Source organism: Symphalangus syndactylus, chromosome 15 (assembly GCF_028878055.3).
Source record: "Symphalangus syndactylus isolate Jambi chromosome 15, NHGRI_mSymSyn1-v2.1_pri, whole genome shotgun sequence".
Classification (NCBI taxonomy): Eukaryota; Metazoa; Chordata; class Mammalia; order Primates; family Hylobatidae; genus Symphalangus; species Symphalangus syndactylus.
This window is the reverse complement of record NC_072437.2, coordinates 64,172,331-64,186,371: the sequence shown is the minus strand read 5'-3', so window position 1 is coordinate 64,186,371 and position 14,041 is coordinate 64,172,331. Positions and strand designations below refer to the sequence as shown.

General features: G+C 44.6%; 1 protein-coding gene across 1 annotated transcript; it reads left to right on the top strand.

Annotated features, from left to right (window-relative positions):
• The first annotated feature begins 7,024 nt into the window (after window positions 1–7,024).
• LOC129463469 (proline-rich protein 20E-like) lies at window positions 7,025–9,262 on the top strand. Its single transcript, XM_055244024.2, has 2 exons — window positions 7,025–7,076; window positions 8,561–9,262. The coding sequence occupies exons 1-2, from the start codon at window positions 7,025–7,027 to the stop codon at window positions 9,172–9,174; spliced, it is 666 nt and encodes a 221-aa protein (XP_055099999.2). The 3' UTR covers window positions 9,175–9,262.
• The last annotated feature ends 4,779 nt before the right edge of the window (window positions 9,263–14,041 follow it).

The window sequence follows — 14,041 nt, the reverse complement described above, 5'->3', positions numbered from 1 at the left end:
TTTTGTACAGTGAAAGTACAAGTCATGGTTATCGGCCAGGAAAAAGCCAAGCCAGACAACCTGGAACGAGTGGGAGGCAACAAGTGTCAGTAAGCAACAAATTAGGAAACTGTGTTCTTAAGTCTAGAGAAGTATCATTCTGGAAGAAAGATGGATGGCCTAGAATTAAAATTCCAGAAGACTTTGACATAGACAGGTGGGGCATGGGAAAATTCAGAAGGAGCTAGAAGTTACTAAAGTTCTTGTCTACTGCCCGGAGATGTTAGAGTGGCTGAATAGAAGAGCAATGAAACTCCAGACTCTGACACATTTTTCAGTCGCAATGTAGGAGCCCACTGGGAGCCACTCGATGAATTGGAATAGAATGTAAAATTTCAAACAGATTGAGGGAAAAGGGGATCCAAGGACATTTGATGAATGAAACAAAAGGTGTGGGGGCGGTTAACTGAAACAAGGAGAGTGCACGACACCTGAAAACGCGAAAGAAGGAATCAGTAATTTGATGGCTGCGTCCTTGGCTTCCTCCTGGCTTTAATGGGAATATTTTGAATGTTTCGCCATTAACCAAGATGTGTGCTGTAGGTTTCTCATAGATGTTTAAGTTGAGGTAGTTCCCATCTTTTCAGAGTTTGATAAAAGGTGTATTATGAATTTTTGTATTTTGTATTGTAGCTTGTATTTTATTAAGTAGGCTTTTATTAGCTGATTTTCACTCATTTGTAAATGTCCAAGTCAAATAAAGATAACGTTTTACATCAAAGATTTTTTTGTGTATTCAATCCTTTTAAATAAACCTTCTGTTAAGACTTATTTTCTACCACAGTTCTTTCACTAAAATTTCACAAATTATAAAGATAAAATGCGTTTACTTAAACCAGGAGAAAAGGTAGAAAACTAATGTCTACGCTCTCCGGTCTCCATTCGTATTGTATCTAACAATGCCCAACCCGTTCAAAGCCATTTAGGTTGTACATTTTTCCTTTCATTCGCTTTTCATACCATGCGGCCTCAGCCAAACCTCTTCTTTCAAAATAGTTGTTCCACCAGAATTTCCGTAGAATTGGTGTTATTTCTTCAATGAATGTTTAGGAGAACGAACCAGTAAAACCATGCCTGTGGCAGCGTTCTCTTTTGGAACTTTGCGTAATATTATACTACTTCACGTAGAGTGTAAGGACTACCATGACATGCTTTCAGTCCTCTCTCCTTTGGGCTTTGCTTGTTATAGATGTTACTTTTCATGTGTTCTAAAACCCACCATATATTACTTACTATTTTTGCTTTAGACAATCATCTTACACACTAATGTTGGGAGGACTGAACGCATGAATATGTGAAAACTACTGAAAATAATGCTCAGCACATGGCAGTGTCCAATAGATGTTATCTATTGTTAGCTGATACAAGTTTCTGATCTATTCTCATCCAATAATACAACTATTCCTTGGCCAATGCCGTAGCATTTTGATAGCTGGGAAAGGCTCAACTCACCGTTATTCTTTTTTATGGCGTTTTTCCCCTAAACCTTCATTCTCCCCCTAAAATTTAAAACTTTCAAGGGAGAAATAAACGACCAGCATTCCTTTTAACAAATCATGCTGGAGCAAATCGGATACCCATAATTAAAAATACAAATCTCAAACTTTACTTCAACATCTACACAAAAATTAACAAAAATGCTTTGTTAACCTATGGGTAAAAGCAAAAACTGTAAAACTTCTAGAAGAAAATATGGCAAAAGTCCTCATCACTTTGGAGTAGGCAAAGATTCCTTGGATGGCACATAAAAAACATGAATTGTACAAGAAAGCATTGATGCAATTTATGCAATGGGCACTGTGATTTGCCACCAGACCCTTCTTCAGAAATAAAGGATTTGTGATCTCAGTTATGAGAACTGCCACGGGACAGCCCTCAGCCCTTGGAGATGGACTCTAAGGGAGTGCCTTGGCTGTAGACACTCCCCCGTCCTTACCCACAGACACACCCATCCACCAGGAAGCTTCCATCCAGGGACATTCAGTGGGGACATTAAAGCCTGGCCCTGTCGCCACAAATCAGAACAGCTCTAGTAGCACACTTTACCATAAGAACACCCCATGGGGTCGGCTGAGGCACAGCATTGAGACTGTGCGGTCCTGCTTTCTTCCCTCCCACATCCCTAAAAGGCACACCTTATACATCTTCTGCACTCTAATGTCCATCTCACTGTTGGTTTCCTGGGAATTCCAGCTTGAGACACTGGGCCTTATTACAAGTAACATCTGTTCTTTGAAAGACACTGTTAACAAAATGAAAAGGCAAGCCGTAGCCTGGGAAAACATATTCACAATATGTATCTTAATCAAAGACATGAATCTATAATGCACAGCGAACTCTTACAACTCAATAATAGATAGTCAACCCAATAAGGGCCGGGCGCTGTGGCTCACGTCTGTAATCTCAGCACTTTGGGAAGCCGAGGTGGGTGGATCGCCTGAGGTCAGGAGTTTGAGACCAGCCTGGCCAACATGACAAAATCCAGTCTTTAATAAAAATACAAAAACTTGCCAGGCATTGTGGTGGGCCCCTGCATTCCCAGCTACTCAGAAGCCTGAGGCAGGAGGATCCTTTTAACCCTGGAGGCGGAGGTTGCAGTAAGCCAAGATTGCTCCATTGCAGTGACCCAAGATCATGCTACTGCCCTCCAGCCCGGGTGATAAGAGCAAAACATTGTCTCAAAATGAAAAAAAGAAAAAAAAAAAAAAAGCCAACCCAATAAAAAAGATAAAAATTTTGAACAGAAACTTCACGAAAGAATCTATAGGTGTGGCTAGTGAGCACATGAAACCCCAATAAGGATGAGAATATACAAATAAGCATGGAGCATCCTGTGGTGCCAGGGAGAAAGGAGCAGTCCACAACCAAATGAAAACAGAAGTCACGGTGATGGGAGGTTGACAAAAAGACACAGAAGGGAACTACCGTAGCTCCTGGTGGCCAAGGCTGGTAACTTTGAGTACCAAAGTAATTAACTACATAATTAATAATTAAGTATTTAAGTAAAATATTTAATAAAATAAGTAGCTCAATTATTAAATAATTCATCCCCTGCAGTATTGGGTTGTAAACCAAAGCGTACAATATATGTCCGTAAGTCCATACTGATATAAATAAACGATTAAATAAATAAACACATGGGGAAGAATAGGCAAATCCTCCACTCCACGCAGGAGAACTCCAAATAATTTAGGTTGCTATTCCCTGGCAAAGAGGTAAACTATCACTTTCCTTTTTTAAAGTATAGCCTATAGGTAGTGACTTCCAAAAAGTACAGTAGAGAAAGAGGTGGGAAAATCACTTTATGGAGGACAAACCTAATCAACACTGCCCCGGCCAGGTGACCAGGACTAATAGGAGCAGTGATAAGCCATGTTGATGGTGTGTACTCTAGTCAGGATGGGATGGGAATGACACTTCCCCTCTGCAATCTTCCCTACAAAAACATGTAATTCCAGTCAGATCATCAGGAATACATCAGACAAATGTCAGGAGAGGACATCCTACAGTATATCAGAATGGTATTCAAAGTGTCAAGGTCATCAAAAACAAGGCAAGTGTGAGAAACTGTCACAGCCAAGAGAAGCCATGACTAATTGTAATGTGGTACCCTGGATGGGGTCTTGGGACAGAAAAGGTATGTTAGGTTGAAACCAAGGAAATCGGGACCAAACATAGACTTTAGTTAATAATGATGTATTAGAGTGATTAACGTACCAACAATTATTATTGCCATAATAATTAGGACAAATGTACCCCACTGTAAGATCCTAGGAACAGGGTAAATTTAGGGCAGATGAGAACTTTGTGTGTTTCCTCCAACTTTTCTGTAAGTCTGAAACTATTCTAAAATGAAAACACTTATTTTAAAAAATCTATTAAGCGCATCATTAGTCATCAAGGAAAGGCAAGTTAGAACCTCAATGAGACCCCACTCCATAGACACTAGAGTGGCTTAGAGAAAAAGAATCAACAACACCAAGAGTTGGCAGGGAGAGTGGAACACCTAAAACCCCAATACGCTTCAGGAAGGAATGTAAAATCCCACAATCAACTTGGAAAGCAAATTGATAATGTGTAAAAACACTAAAAATAACTCTTGATATTTGACCCAGAAATTTCACTTGTTGATATCTACCCAACTAAAATGGAAGGATATGTGTATCCAAAGACTTGTACACTAGTATTCTTAGCCTTTTGATTCCTAATAGCCCCAAACTGGAAACAACCCAATCAACCTGTCTGTCAGCTGGTAGTGACTGGATAAACAAAGGGTCGATTATTTGTGGAATGGGACACCGCTCATCAATGAAAATGAATGAATGACGCCTGCATTCTGCAACATAGATGGACCGCAACAACATTATGTCAATCAAGAGAGACCAGGCAGAGAAAAGGGGATCCTGTATGCTTCCATTTATGTGAAATTCTGGAACAGGAAAAATAATCTGTAGAGATGAAAAGCGGATCAGTGGTTGCCTTGGGAAGAGGATGGGGGAAGGGGGCTTACGGCAAAGGGCACAAGGGAACTGTCCCCGTGAGGAAATTATTCTTTTTTTAATTGTGGAGGTGGTTACCCATGTCTACATGTTTATCAAAACTCACCAAATGGTGTGCTGCAAGTGGATGCGTTTTACAATGTATAAATTGTACCTTAATAAAGTGGACCTTTTAAGAAACAAAAGAAACAACAAAAACAAAAAATACTGAGAATCTAACTGGAATTGTATTATATATACCCCCCCAACATTTTTTTTTTTGTGACAAGGTGTCACTCTGTGTCCCAGTCTGGAATGCAGCCACGCAATCTGGGTTCACTGCAGTCTTCATCTCCTAGACTCAAGCAAGCCTCCCACCTCAGCTTTCCTAGTGAATGGGACCCAAAGGCAGGCACCACAACACACGGGTAATTTTTTTTTTTTTTTTTTTGGAGAGATGGGATTTTGCCACGTAGCCCGGGCTCATCTCAAACTCCTGTGCTGAAGTGATCCTCTCACCTCCATCTCCCAAAGTTTTGGGATTACAGACATGAGCCACCATGCCTGGCCAGAATTTTTTAAACAACACTATGGGAGCTGGGCGTGACGGCTTATGCCTGTAATCCCAGTGATTTAGGAGGCCAAGGCAGGAGGATTGCTTGAGGCCAGGAGTTTGAGATTAGCCAGAGCAACATAGCAAAACCTAAACTCCACACAAAATAAAAGCGAAAAAGACAATAATTAGTCAGGCACGGTGGCTTGCACCTGTGGTCCCAGCTACTTGGGAGGATTGAACAGGGAGGAACGCTTGAGTTCAAAAGTTCTAGACAAGCCTAAGCACATAGCGAAAACTCATCTCTACAAAAAATACAAAAATTATCCCGATGTGGTGGCGCGAATCTCTAGTCCAGCTACTCCGGAGGCCCACACAGGAGAATCACTTGAACCAATTCTCCTATCTCAGCCTCCCAAGTAGCCGCAGTGAGCCGAGATCGCGCCACTGCACTCCAGCCTGGGCTACAGGACGAGAACCCGTCTCTGTAAAAAACAAGTATGCAAAGCAACCAACTAACCCACTGTGGGTTCCCCTCCAGTGTCCTGGTGTGTTTCCTGCTATCTTCCTCTACCCGTGTGTGCACCCACAGCAATAAACGCCAGTGGTGTGTGTCTCACAGGCATCTGCAGCCCCATCGCCACCGCTCTGAGCTCGACTCTTTTCACAAAAGGCCGTTTGACATCTTCCCTCGGCAGCCCAAAGGCGACTTCAACCCGATGTGCGCAAGCCAAGCTCCGCATCTTCCCATTCAGAGCAGGTTCTTGGTCCACCTCTGTCTGAATGAACGGGCGGGCTACCAAGGCTGCAGTCTCTTCTCCAAGGCCTTTCCACACTGGGTCTCGCTTTCTCTTGTAAATTTCTCTCCCACCAGGGAAATTTCTCCTCCTCTGCCACCCCCAGTCCTAGTGTATAGGACCGTGCGCCCGACCCCGAGGGCTGCAATAGCCTTCTTGCCTCTCCTGAGTTATTCTGTGGACCCTGGGTTGGCTCTCCTTCACAGCCCTGCTTGTCGTTTTTGAAATGGTAACCCACTGCAGGACACCCTTATCACGGTTTTCTGCTGCCTCGGAACAAGACCAGCTCCTGCGCGGCCCCTGCCTCCACCTCGCACCACTTCTGGACCCGGCCCTGGCCTCCTCTCCATTCCCAGAATGTGCTGGTCTCCCTTGCAGGCCGGGCCTCAGCACACTTTCTTCACTCCCCTGCCTCTCCCAGCGCGGTTCCGCGTGACTAATTTCAAAGTTTGTATTCGAGATTTCACCCCAAATATGCCCCCTTTGGATGCTTGCCTTGAACATGCTCAGATCTAATCTAGTCACATCTTCCTATTTGCCACTTTCAGGGCACCACACCTCCGTTTCGCTGACACTTTAAGGTGATTATGCATATTTTTCCTCAATGATTAGATTAATCAGTCAACCATTGATGTCTAGAAACGGCGGCATCTAAGCGGGGCCCCATTTGACAGGCAGGGAACTGGCCCAGTGCACCTTCCAAGCCCAGCCAGGCCCGCCCCAGCCAGCCCCCCTCTGACCACGCCTGTCCCTTACTTGATTGCCTTGCTGCCATATAAGAGGGCCCCTGCTCGGCTTCCAGCATTCGGCTTTCTGCAGGGCTCCCCGCCAGAACCTGCTGCGCGCTCCCTCCTGCCTTGCCTGCCTGGCTGGGGAGGACGAGCTCAGAGCTACAGCGGTGAACCTGTGGACACCTCCAGCTCCTCGGGCCTCTCTTCGTCGAAGAGTCTCCTAATTTTCAGATCTCCGGAGCCAGCTGTACGAAGATCAGGTGTGTGTCTGGGTGGTCCCTGAGGGGTGGATAGAGCTTGGAAGGGTGCAGCTGGGGACACAATCCTCATTCTCCTAGAAAGGCCACGGCCACCCCCCTGCCTTGTCAGGCTGTGGTTTCACTCTACTGATGTGTTTTTCTCCCCACCCGCTCCCGCAGATTGCTCATGGAGGAACCAAGGCGTTCGAAGCGACCTCGCTCCATGGCCACTAATCAAGGTACGTCAAACGCCTGCCACTCTCTTTTTCATTTTTTCTGGATGTTTACTTTACCTTCGGTATTGACTTACAGAACTTCAAGAGGCAAATGTGGCGTGTTATGAAATGCAGCACCTCCTGCTCCTTCTCAATCTCCCACACCTTTGGGCTTTGGGAACACCACCTCCATGTGTGTAGCCAACTTTTTAGCATTCCCTCTCATTCTTTAAATAACATGCATACACTCCTGCTATTTCTTTTCCCATTTAGGGTTTAGTTACGGTCTTCCCTCTAGAGCAGAGGAATATTTAGCTGTAGTTTAAACATTGCCAGCCCCACCACCAATCACCCAAGCGCCAGGCCACACACTCCCCAGGACACACACCCTCTGTCCCTCCCCCAATGCCCAGGAGCGGGGAGAATATTAGGAGGATTATTTTCCTCTTCCTGCATAACTTGAATTTTCCAGGACTTAATACTTACCTTGGGTGATTATGGGCTTACTTATCACTACTTCGTTCCCCAATTCCTCCCCGATTGTTGAGATTCAAACTCAATCAAGCATTCTCTGTTTCACCTTCTCATAGCCTGCTTCAACCTGGGCTGCTTGCTGTAAGTCAGTTCCCAGCTTCCACATCATCTGGGAAATTCCTTTCCCTCTTTTGAGTTGTATCCCGTTTCCCAAATCTGGTGGTTTTTTTTTTTTTTTTTTTTTCTTTTTAGTTTTTATTTTTCTTGTTTTACTGTTTCTCTGTAGTGGAGCAAGTCCTTTTACTACATCTTGATCTATAATAAACCAGTACTTCCACCTTGTTCTTTTCTAGAGGAATTGGAATTTTACGTCTATTGCCATGTTGCTCTCCAAAACATTTCCCTTCATACACCGAGTGTCCTAAATCTTTTAATCTTGTCTAGTTCGATAGATGCAGAACAATAAAGCGTCCATTGAAAGGAAATTATTTAAGATCTTGCTTGTCTGAAACATCTTTATTCAACCCTCCCTGATTCTTAAGTGAAACTTTGGTTGGATACGAAATTTTAGGTGGGAAATCCATTTCCTTTGAAATTTTGAAGACATTTTCTGTTAGGTTCTAGAATTAACTGCTGCTTTTGAGAGGTCTGATTTCTGAGACATGTGGAATCCTAACCCTTTCCATGTCACCTTTCCTTTATTTCTCTTTCTCCCGCTCTCTAAAATCTTTTAGAATGTACTCTTCGTCGTCAGCACTCTGAAATTTTACGGTCATCTGTCTCAGTGACAATATACCTCTAGTTTTCTTATATTTTATCCCTCTTTCCGTCATTTCAGATTTTTGCTTTCTTTTCTGGGAAATCTTCTCCACTTCATTCTCAGATTTCCGTGGACAGTTGTGTTTCTTCTCTCATAATTGTAACTTCAAAAATCCCTATTTACTCTGAGTATTTATTTTTAAAAGTATCCTCTAACTGATTGATGGGTACAATTCCTTCTATCTCTCTCTGCTCACACTCTGCTTCTCTTTTAGCCTCAGGTGGGCCTCCTCCGGAGCCAGGCTGCTCTGGTGTGGACCCTGAAGACTCCGTGGAAGCAGACGAGCCCGCACAGCCAGCCCAACCCGCAAAACCCACCGCTTACGTGACACCCTTCAGATGGCAGCCCCCAGCTGGCACAGAGCCAGCTCGTCCTGCAGAGAGAGGCCGGCGCCGGGGAGGAAGCCGGCGGCCAGGGCGAGGCCGTGGCAGAGGGGGCGGGCCCCGCAGGGACGCTGGCCAGAGACAGGGCGCAGAACGCTTGCCGGGACCGGACTTGCACATCCAACTGGACCACCATGGAGAGCCAGGCCACCAGTGGGAACTGGAAATCTGGGAGACCGCAGCCTCCTCTCTTTCTGAAACAGCTCCTGTGCCTGGAACTGTGCAGGAAGGCCCTGGCCCCGACGTGGCCCAGCCTGAGCTGGGGATTCAGGAGCCACCCCCTGCCTCTGGGCCTCAGGCTGTCGCCGAGCAGCCCATCTTGACCGTCTATCCCTGCATCGGGTTTAGGCATCTGGGTGGCTCAGCTGCTTTACAGGTCATTCAAACCCCCCACGGCACCTATGTGCAAGGGGTCCCAGTGTTCGTCGCCGACATTGCATACTGACCTCTATCTGTCACCCACGTTGTTCCCAGCCTCCCTTTCCTCCACCTGGACTTTCCCCCCCAGCCCCAAACTCCAGCCCCATTTCTGCTCCACTCCTCCCCTCCCATCCCAACTGGAGCCCTCACCTTACCTTGTCGGAATGGAACCTCCCAGCAGTCCTCCCAGGATCCTGACAGTAGTCCATCGGCTTCCAATGCCCCTCTTGTCTCTGCTTTGTACCTTCTGTCAAAGCCCCACATGCACGGAGTTCCTCAGTGGTTGTTAAAATAATCCAGAAGATTCCCTCATTTTATTCTGCTTCTATTAAAACCCAATTGGAGATACTTGGAATGAAAAACAAGGTTGTTGGAGTCCAAACTTATGTTGATGGTTTGAATCACACCATAGATAGCACTGAGGAACAAATCAGTATAAACTAGGTGCTTAGGCAAGAGAGAGACCGACAGTGCCACACAACAGTCATCCTGGGGACTGGAGGTCATCTAAAATGGAACTCTCCTTGGAGAGCCAGAACTTGTGTATGACATCACGATACAAGGAAACTATGGCTAATGGTTTCTCCCAACGGAAGAAACAGATGAATCCTGAGCAGGATACGAGAATAACGCCCAATGACAGAATGAAGTATGGTGAAGAGAACATCCCAAAAGCTGCCTGAGAGCTCAAACCTACAAGGAGAGCAGAATTAGCGTGACATTACACTCTGACTGACAGCGTGGATGACTATGGAAAGCAACGGTGAAATATCCTCAGAACTTCGAGAGGGAAATCACTCTCAATCTAGTGTTCTGCGAGCAATCAAAGAAATTGTTGGGGAGAGAAGGAGGCAGACAGTGTCAGCTCAAAGGCAAGGCCACATGAAAGGAGGAATGGCATGGAAAACATGCAGAAGAAGGCAGAATCCTACTCAGACTGGACCTGAAGCCTGAGCTTCCCCTGAACTTAGAGTACACAACTTATAATATGCAAGCTGCTAAGCCCCCTTTCTGTACGAGGCCATCGGAATGGAACGGAACTGTTTTGTACAGTGAAAGTACAAGTCATGGTTATCGGCCAGGAAAAAGCCAAGCCAGACAACCTGGAACGAGTGGGAGGCAACAAGTGTCAGTAAGCAAGCAAATCAAGAAACTGTGTTCTTAAGTCTAGAGAAGTATGATTCTGGAAGAAAGATGGATGGCCTAGAATTAAAATTCCAGAAGACTTTGACATAGACAGGTGGGGCATGGGAAAATTCAGAAGGAGCTACAAGTTACTAAAGTTCTTGTCTAGTGCCCGGAGATGTTAGAGTGGCTGAATAGAAGAGCAATGAAACTCCAGACTCTGACACATTTTTCAGTCGCAATGTAGGAGCCCACTGGGAGCCACTGGATGAATTGGAATAGAATGTAAAATTTCAAACAGATTGAGGGAAAAGGGGATCCAAGGACATTTAATGAATGAAACAAAAGGTGTGGGGGCGGTTAACTGAAACAAGGAGAGTGCACGACACTCTGGAAATGCTAAAGAAGGAATCAGTAATTTGATGGCAGCGTCCTGGGCTTCCTCCTGGCTTTAATGGGAATATTTTAAATGTTTCGCCATTAACCAAGATGTGTGCTGTAGGTTTCTCGTACATGTTTAAGTTGAGGTAGTTCCCATCTTTTCAGAGTTTGATAAAAGGTGTATTATGAATTTTTGTATTTTGTATTGTATTAAGTAGGCTTTTATTAGCTGATTTTCACTCATTTGTAAACGTCCAAGTCAAATAAAGATAACGTTTTACATCAAAGATTTTTTTGTGCATTCAATCCTTTTAAATAAACCTTCTGTTAAGACTTATTTTCTACTACAGTTCTTTCACTAAAATTTCACAAATTATGAATATAAAACGCGTTTACTTAAACCAGGAGGAAAGGTAGAAAACTAATGTCTACGGTCTCTGGTCTCCATTCGTATTGTATCATTCCCCACGATCACACAAGTCTGTACAAACAAACATATACACTAAGAGCATCGTTGGTGGCTGGATTTCAGGAACACCTGGGATGCCATGTGCCAGGGGTCATGCTGAAGCGACTACAGGGTCCAGGCAGATAACGCACCTGTGGTCAGGACCAGCGCCTCTGCGGAGCCCGCGCCTCTCCAAACTAGGCACAGGCGACTTCGTATTGAAACATGGCGTGGATCACACTGAGCACTGTGCAGGGGGAGCTGCTTCTTGGCTTGCCCTTGGGGTCTGGCATCCATAAGCCAGAAATCACCCTCTCTATCATCCTACACACATGTGCCACTATCTTCTTGCTCTATACCTCTCAGAAAGATGCACAGCTTTTACATTGTGCAGGTGATGGTCTGCTGATAGGCTACTTCCAGGATATTTCTACCACCAAAATGCTTCCTTAAACATTTGTACTTGGAGTAAGACACGGTCTCATTCAGTCACCCACCTGGAGTGCAGTGGTGCAATCACTGCTCACGGCAGCCTGCACATCCTGAGCTCAGGTGATCCTCCTATATCAGCCCGCTAAGTAGCTGGGACTACAGGCAGGCACCAAGACCTCTTGGTAATTTCTCTTGGTTTATTTTTTCATTCATTTATTTATTTATTTTGAAACAGAGTCGCACTCTTTCACCCGGGCTGGAGTGCAGTGGCTTCAGCTCAATGAAACCTCTGCTCCCCAAGTTGAAGGGATTCTCATGCCCCAGCCTCCCAAGTAGCTGGGACCACAGTCCTGTGCCACCACGCCTGGCTAATTTTGTATTTTTAGTAGAGACTAACAATGCCCAACCCGTTCAAAGCCATTTAGGTTGTACATTTTTCCTTTCATTCGCTTTTCATACCATGCGGCCTCAGCCAAACCTCTTCTTTCAAAATAGTTGTCCCACCAGAATTTCCGTAGAATTGGTGTTATTTCTTCGATGAATGTTTAGGAGAACGAACCAGTAAAACCATGCCTGTGGCAGCGTTCTCTTTTGGAAGTTTGCGTAACATTATACTACTTCATGTAGAGTGTAAGGACTACCATGACATGCTTTCAGTCCTCTCTCCGTGGGGCTTTGCTTGTTATAGATGTTACTCTTCATATGTTCTAAAACCCACCATATATTACCTACTATTTTTGCTTTAGACAGTCATCTTACACACTAATGTTGGGAGGACTGAACGCATGAATATGTGAAAACTACTGAAAATAATGCTCAGCACATGGCAGTGTCCAATAGATGTTAGCTGTTGTCAGCTGATGCAGGTTTCTGATCTATTCTCATCCAATAACACAACGATTCCTTGGCCAATGCCGTAGCATTTTGACAGCTGGGAAAGGCTCAACTCACTGTTCTTCTTTTTTATGGCTTTTTTCCCCTAAAGCTTCATTCTCCCCATAAAATTTAAAACATGTCATCCACTTTCAAGGGAGAAATAAACGAGCAGCATTCCTTTTAAGGAATCAGGTTGGACCAAATCGGATACCCATAATTAAAAATACAAATCTCAAACTTTACTTCAACATCTACACAAAAATTAACAAAAATGCTTTGTTAATCTATGGGTAAAAGCAAAAACTGTAAAACTTCTAGAAGAAAATATGGCAAAAGTCCTCATCACTTTGGAGTAGGCAAAGATTCCTTCGATGGCACATAAAAAAACATGAATTGTACAAGAAAGCATTGATGCATTTCATGCAATGGGCACTGTGATTTGCCACCAGATCCTTCTTCAGAAATAAAGGATTTGTGATCTCAGTTATGAGAACTGCCACTGGACAGCCCTCAGCCCTTGGAGATGGACTCTAAGGGAGTGCCTTGGCTGAAGACCCTCCCCCGTCCTTACCCACAGACACACCCATCCACCAGGAAGCTTCCATCCAGGGATGGTTCAGTGTGGATATTAAAGCCTGGCCCTGTCGCCAAAAGTCAGAACAGATCTAGTAGCACACTTTACCATAAGAACACCCCATGGGGTCGGCTGAGGCACAGCATTGAGACTGTGCGGTCCTGTTTTCTTCCCTCCCACATCCCTAAAAGGCACACCTTATACATCTTCTGCACTCTAATGTCCATCTCACTGTTGGTTTCCTGGGAATTCCAGCTTGAGACACTGGGCCTTATTACAAGTAACATCTGTTCTTTGAAACACACTGTTAACAAAATGAAAAGTCAAGCGGTAGACTAGGAAAATATATTCACAATACGTATCTTAATCAAAGACATGTATCTATAATGCACAGCGAACTCTTACAACTCAATAATAGATAGTCAACCTAATAAGGGCCGGGCGCTGTGGCTCACGTCTGTAATCTCAGCACTTTGGGAAGCCGAGGTGGGTGGATCGCCTGAGGTCAGGAGTTTGAGACCAGCCTGGCCAACATGGCAAAATCCCGTCTTTAATAAAAATACAAAAACTTGCCAGGCATGGTGGTGGGCCCCTGCATTCCCAGCTACTTAGAAACCTGAGGCAGGAGGATCCTTTTAACCCTGGAGGCGGAGGTTGCAGTAAGCCAAGATTGCTCCATTGCAGTGACCCAAGATCATGCTACTGCCTTCCAGCCCGGGTGATAAGAGCAAAACATTGTCTCAAAATGAAAAAAAAGAAAAAAAAGAAAAACTCAACCCAACAGAAAAGATGAAAATTTTGAACAGAAACTTCACGAAAGAATCTATGGGTGTGGCCAGTGAGCACTGGAAACCCCAATAAGGATGAGAATATACAAATAAGCGTGGAGCATCCTGTGGTGCCAGGGAGAAAGGAGCAGTCCACAACCAAATGAAAACAGAAGTCACGGTGATGGGAGGTTGACAAAAAGACACAGAAGGGAACTACAGTAGCTCCTGGTGGCCAAAGCTGGTAACTTTGAGTACCAAAGTAATTAACTATATAATTAATAATTAA

Excerpts from the sequence above, each read along its gene's own strand:
- LOC129463469 (XM_055244024.2), top strand. The coding sequence starts at position 7,025 with ATGGAGGAACCAAGGCGTTCGAAGCGACCTCGCTCCATGGCCACTAAT. Across the intron at positions 7,077-8,560 it reads CTCCATGGCCACTAATCAAG|CCTCAGGTGGGCCTCCTCCG; the intron begins GTACGTCAAACG and ends CTTCTCTTTTAG.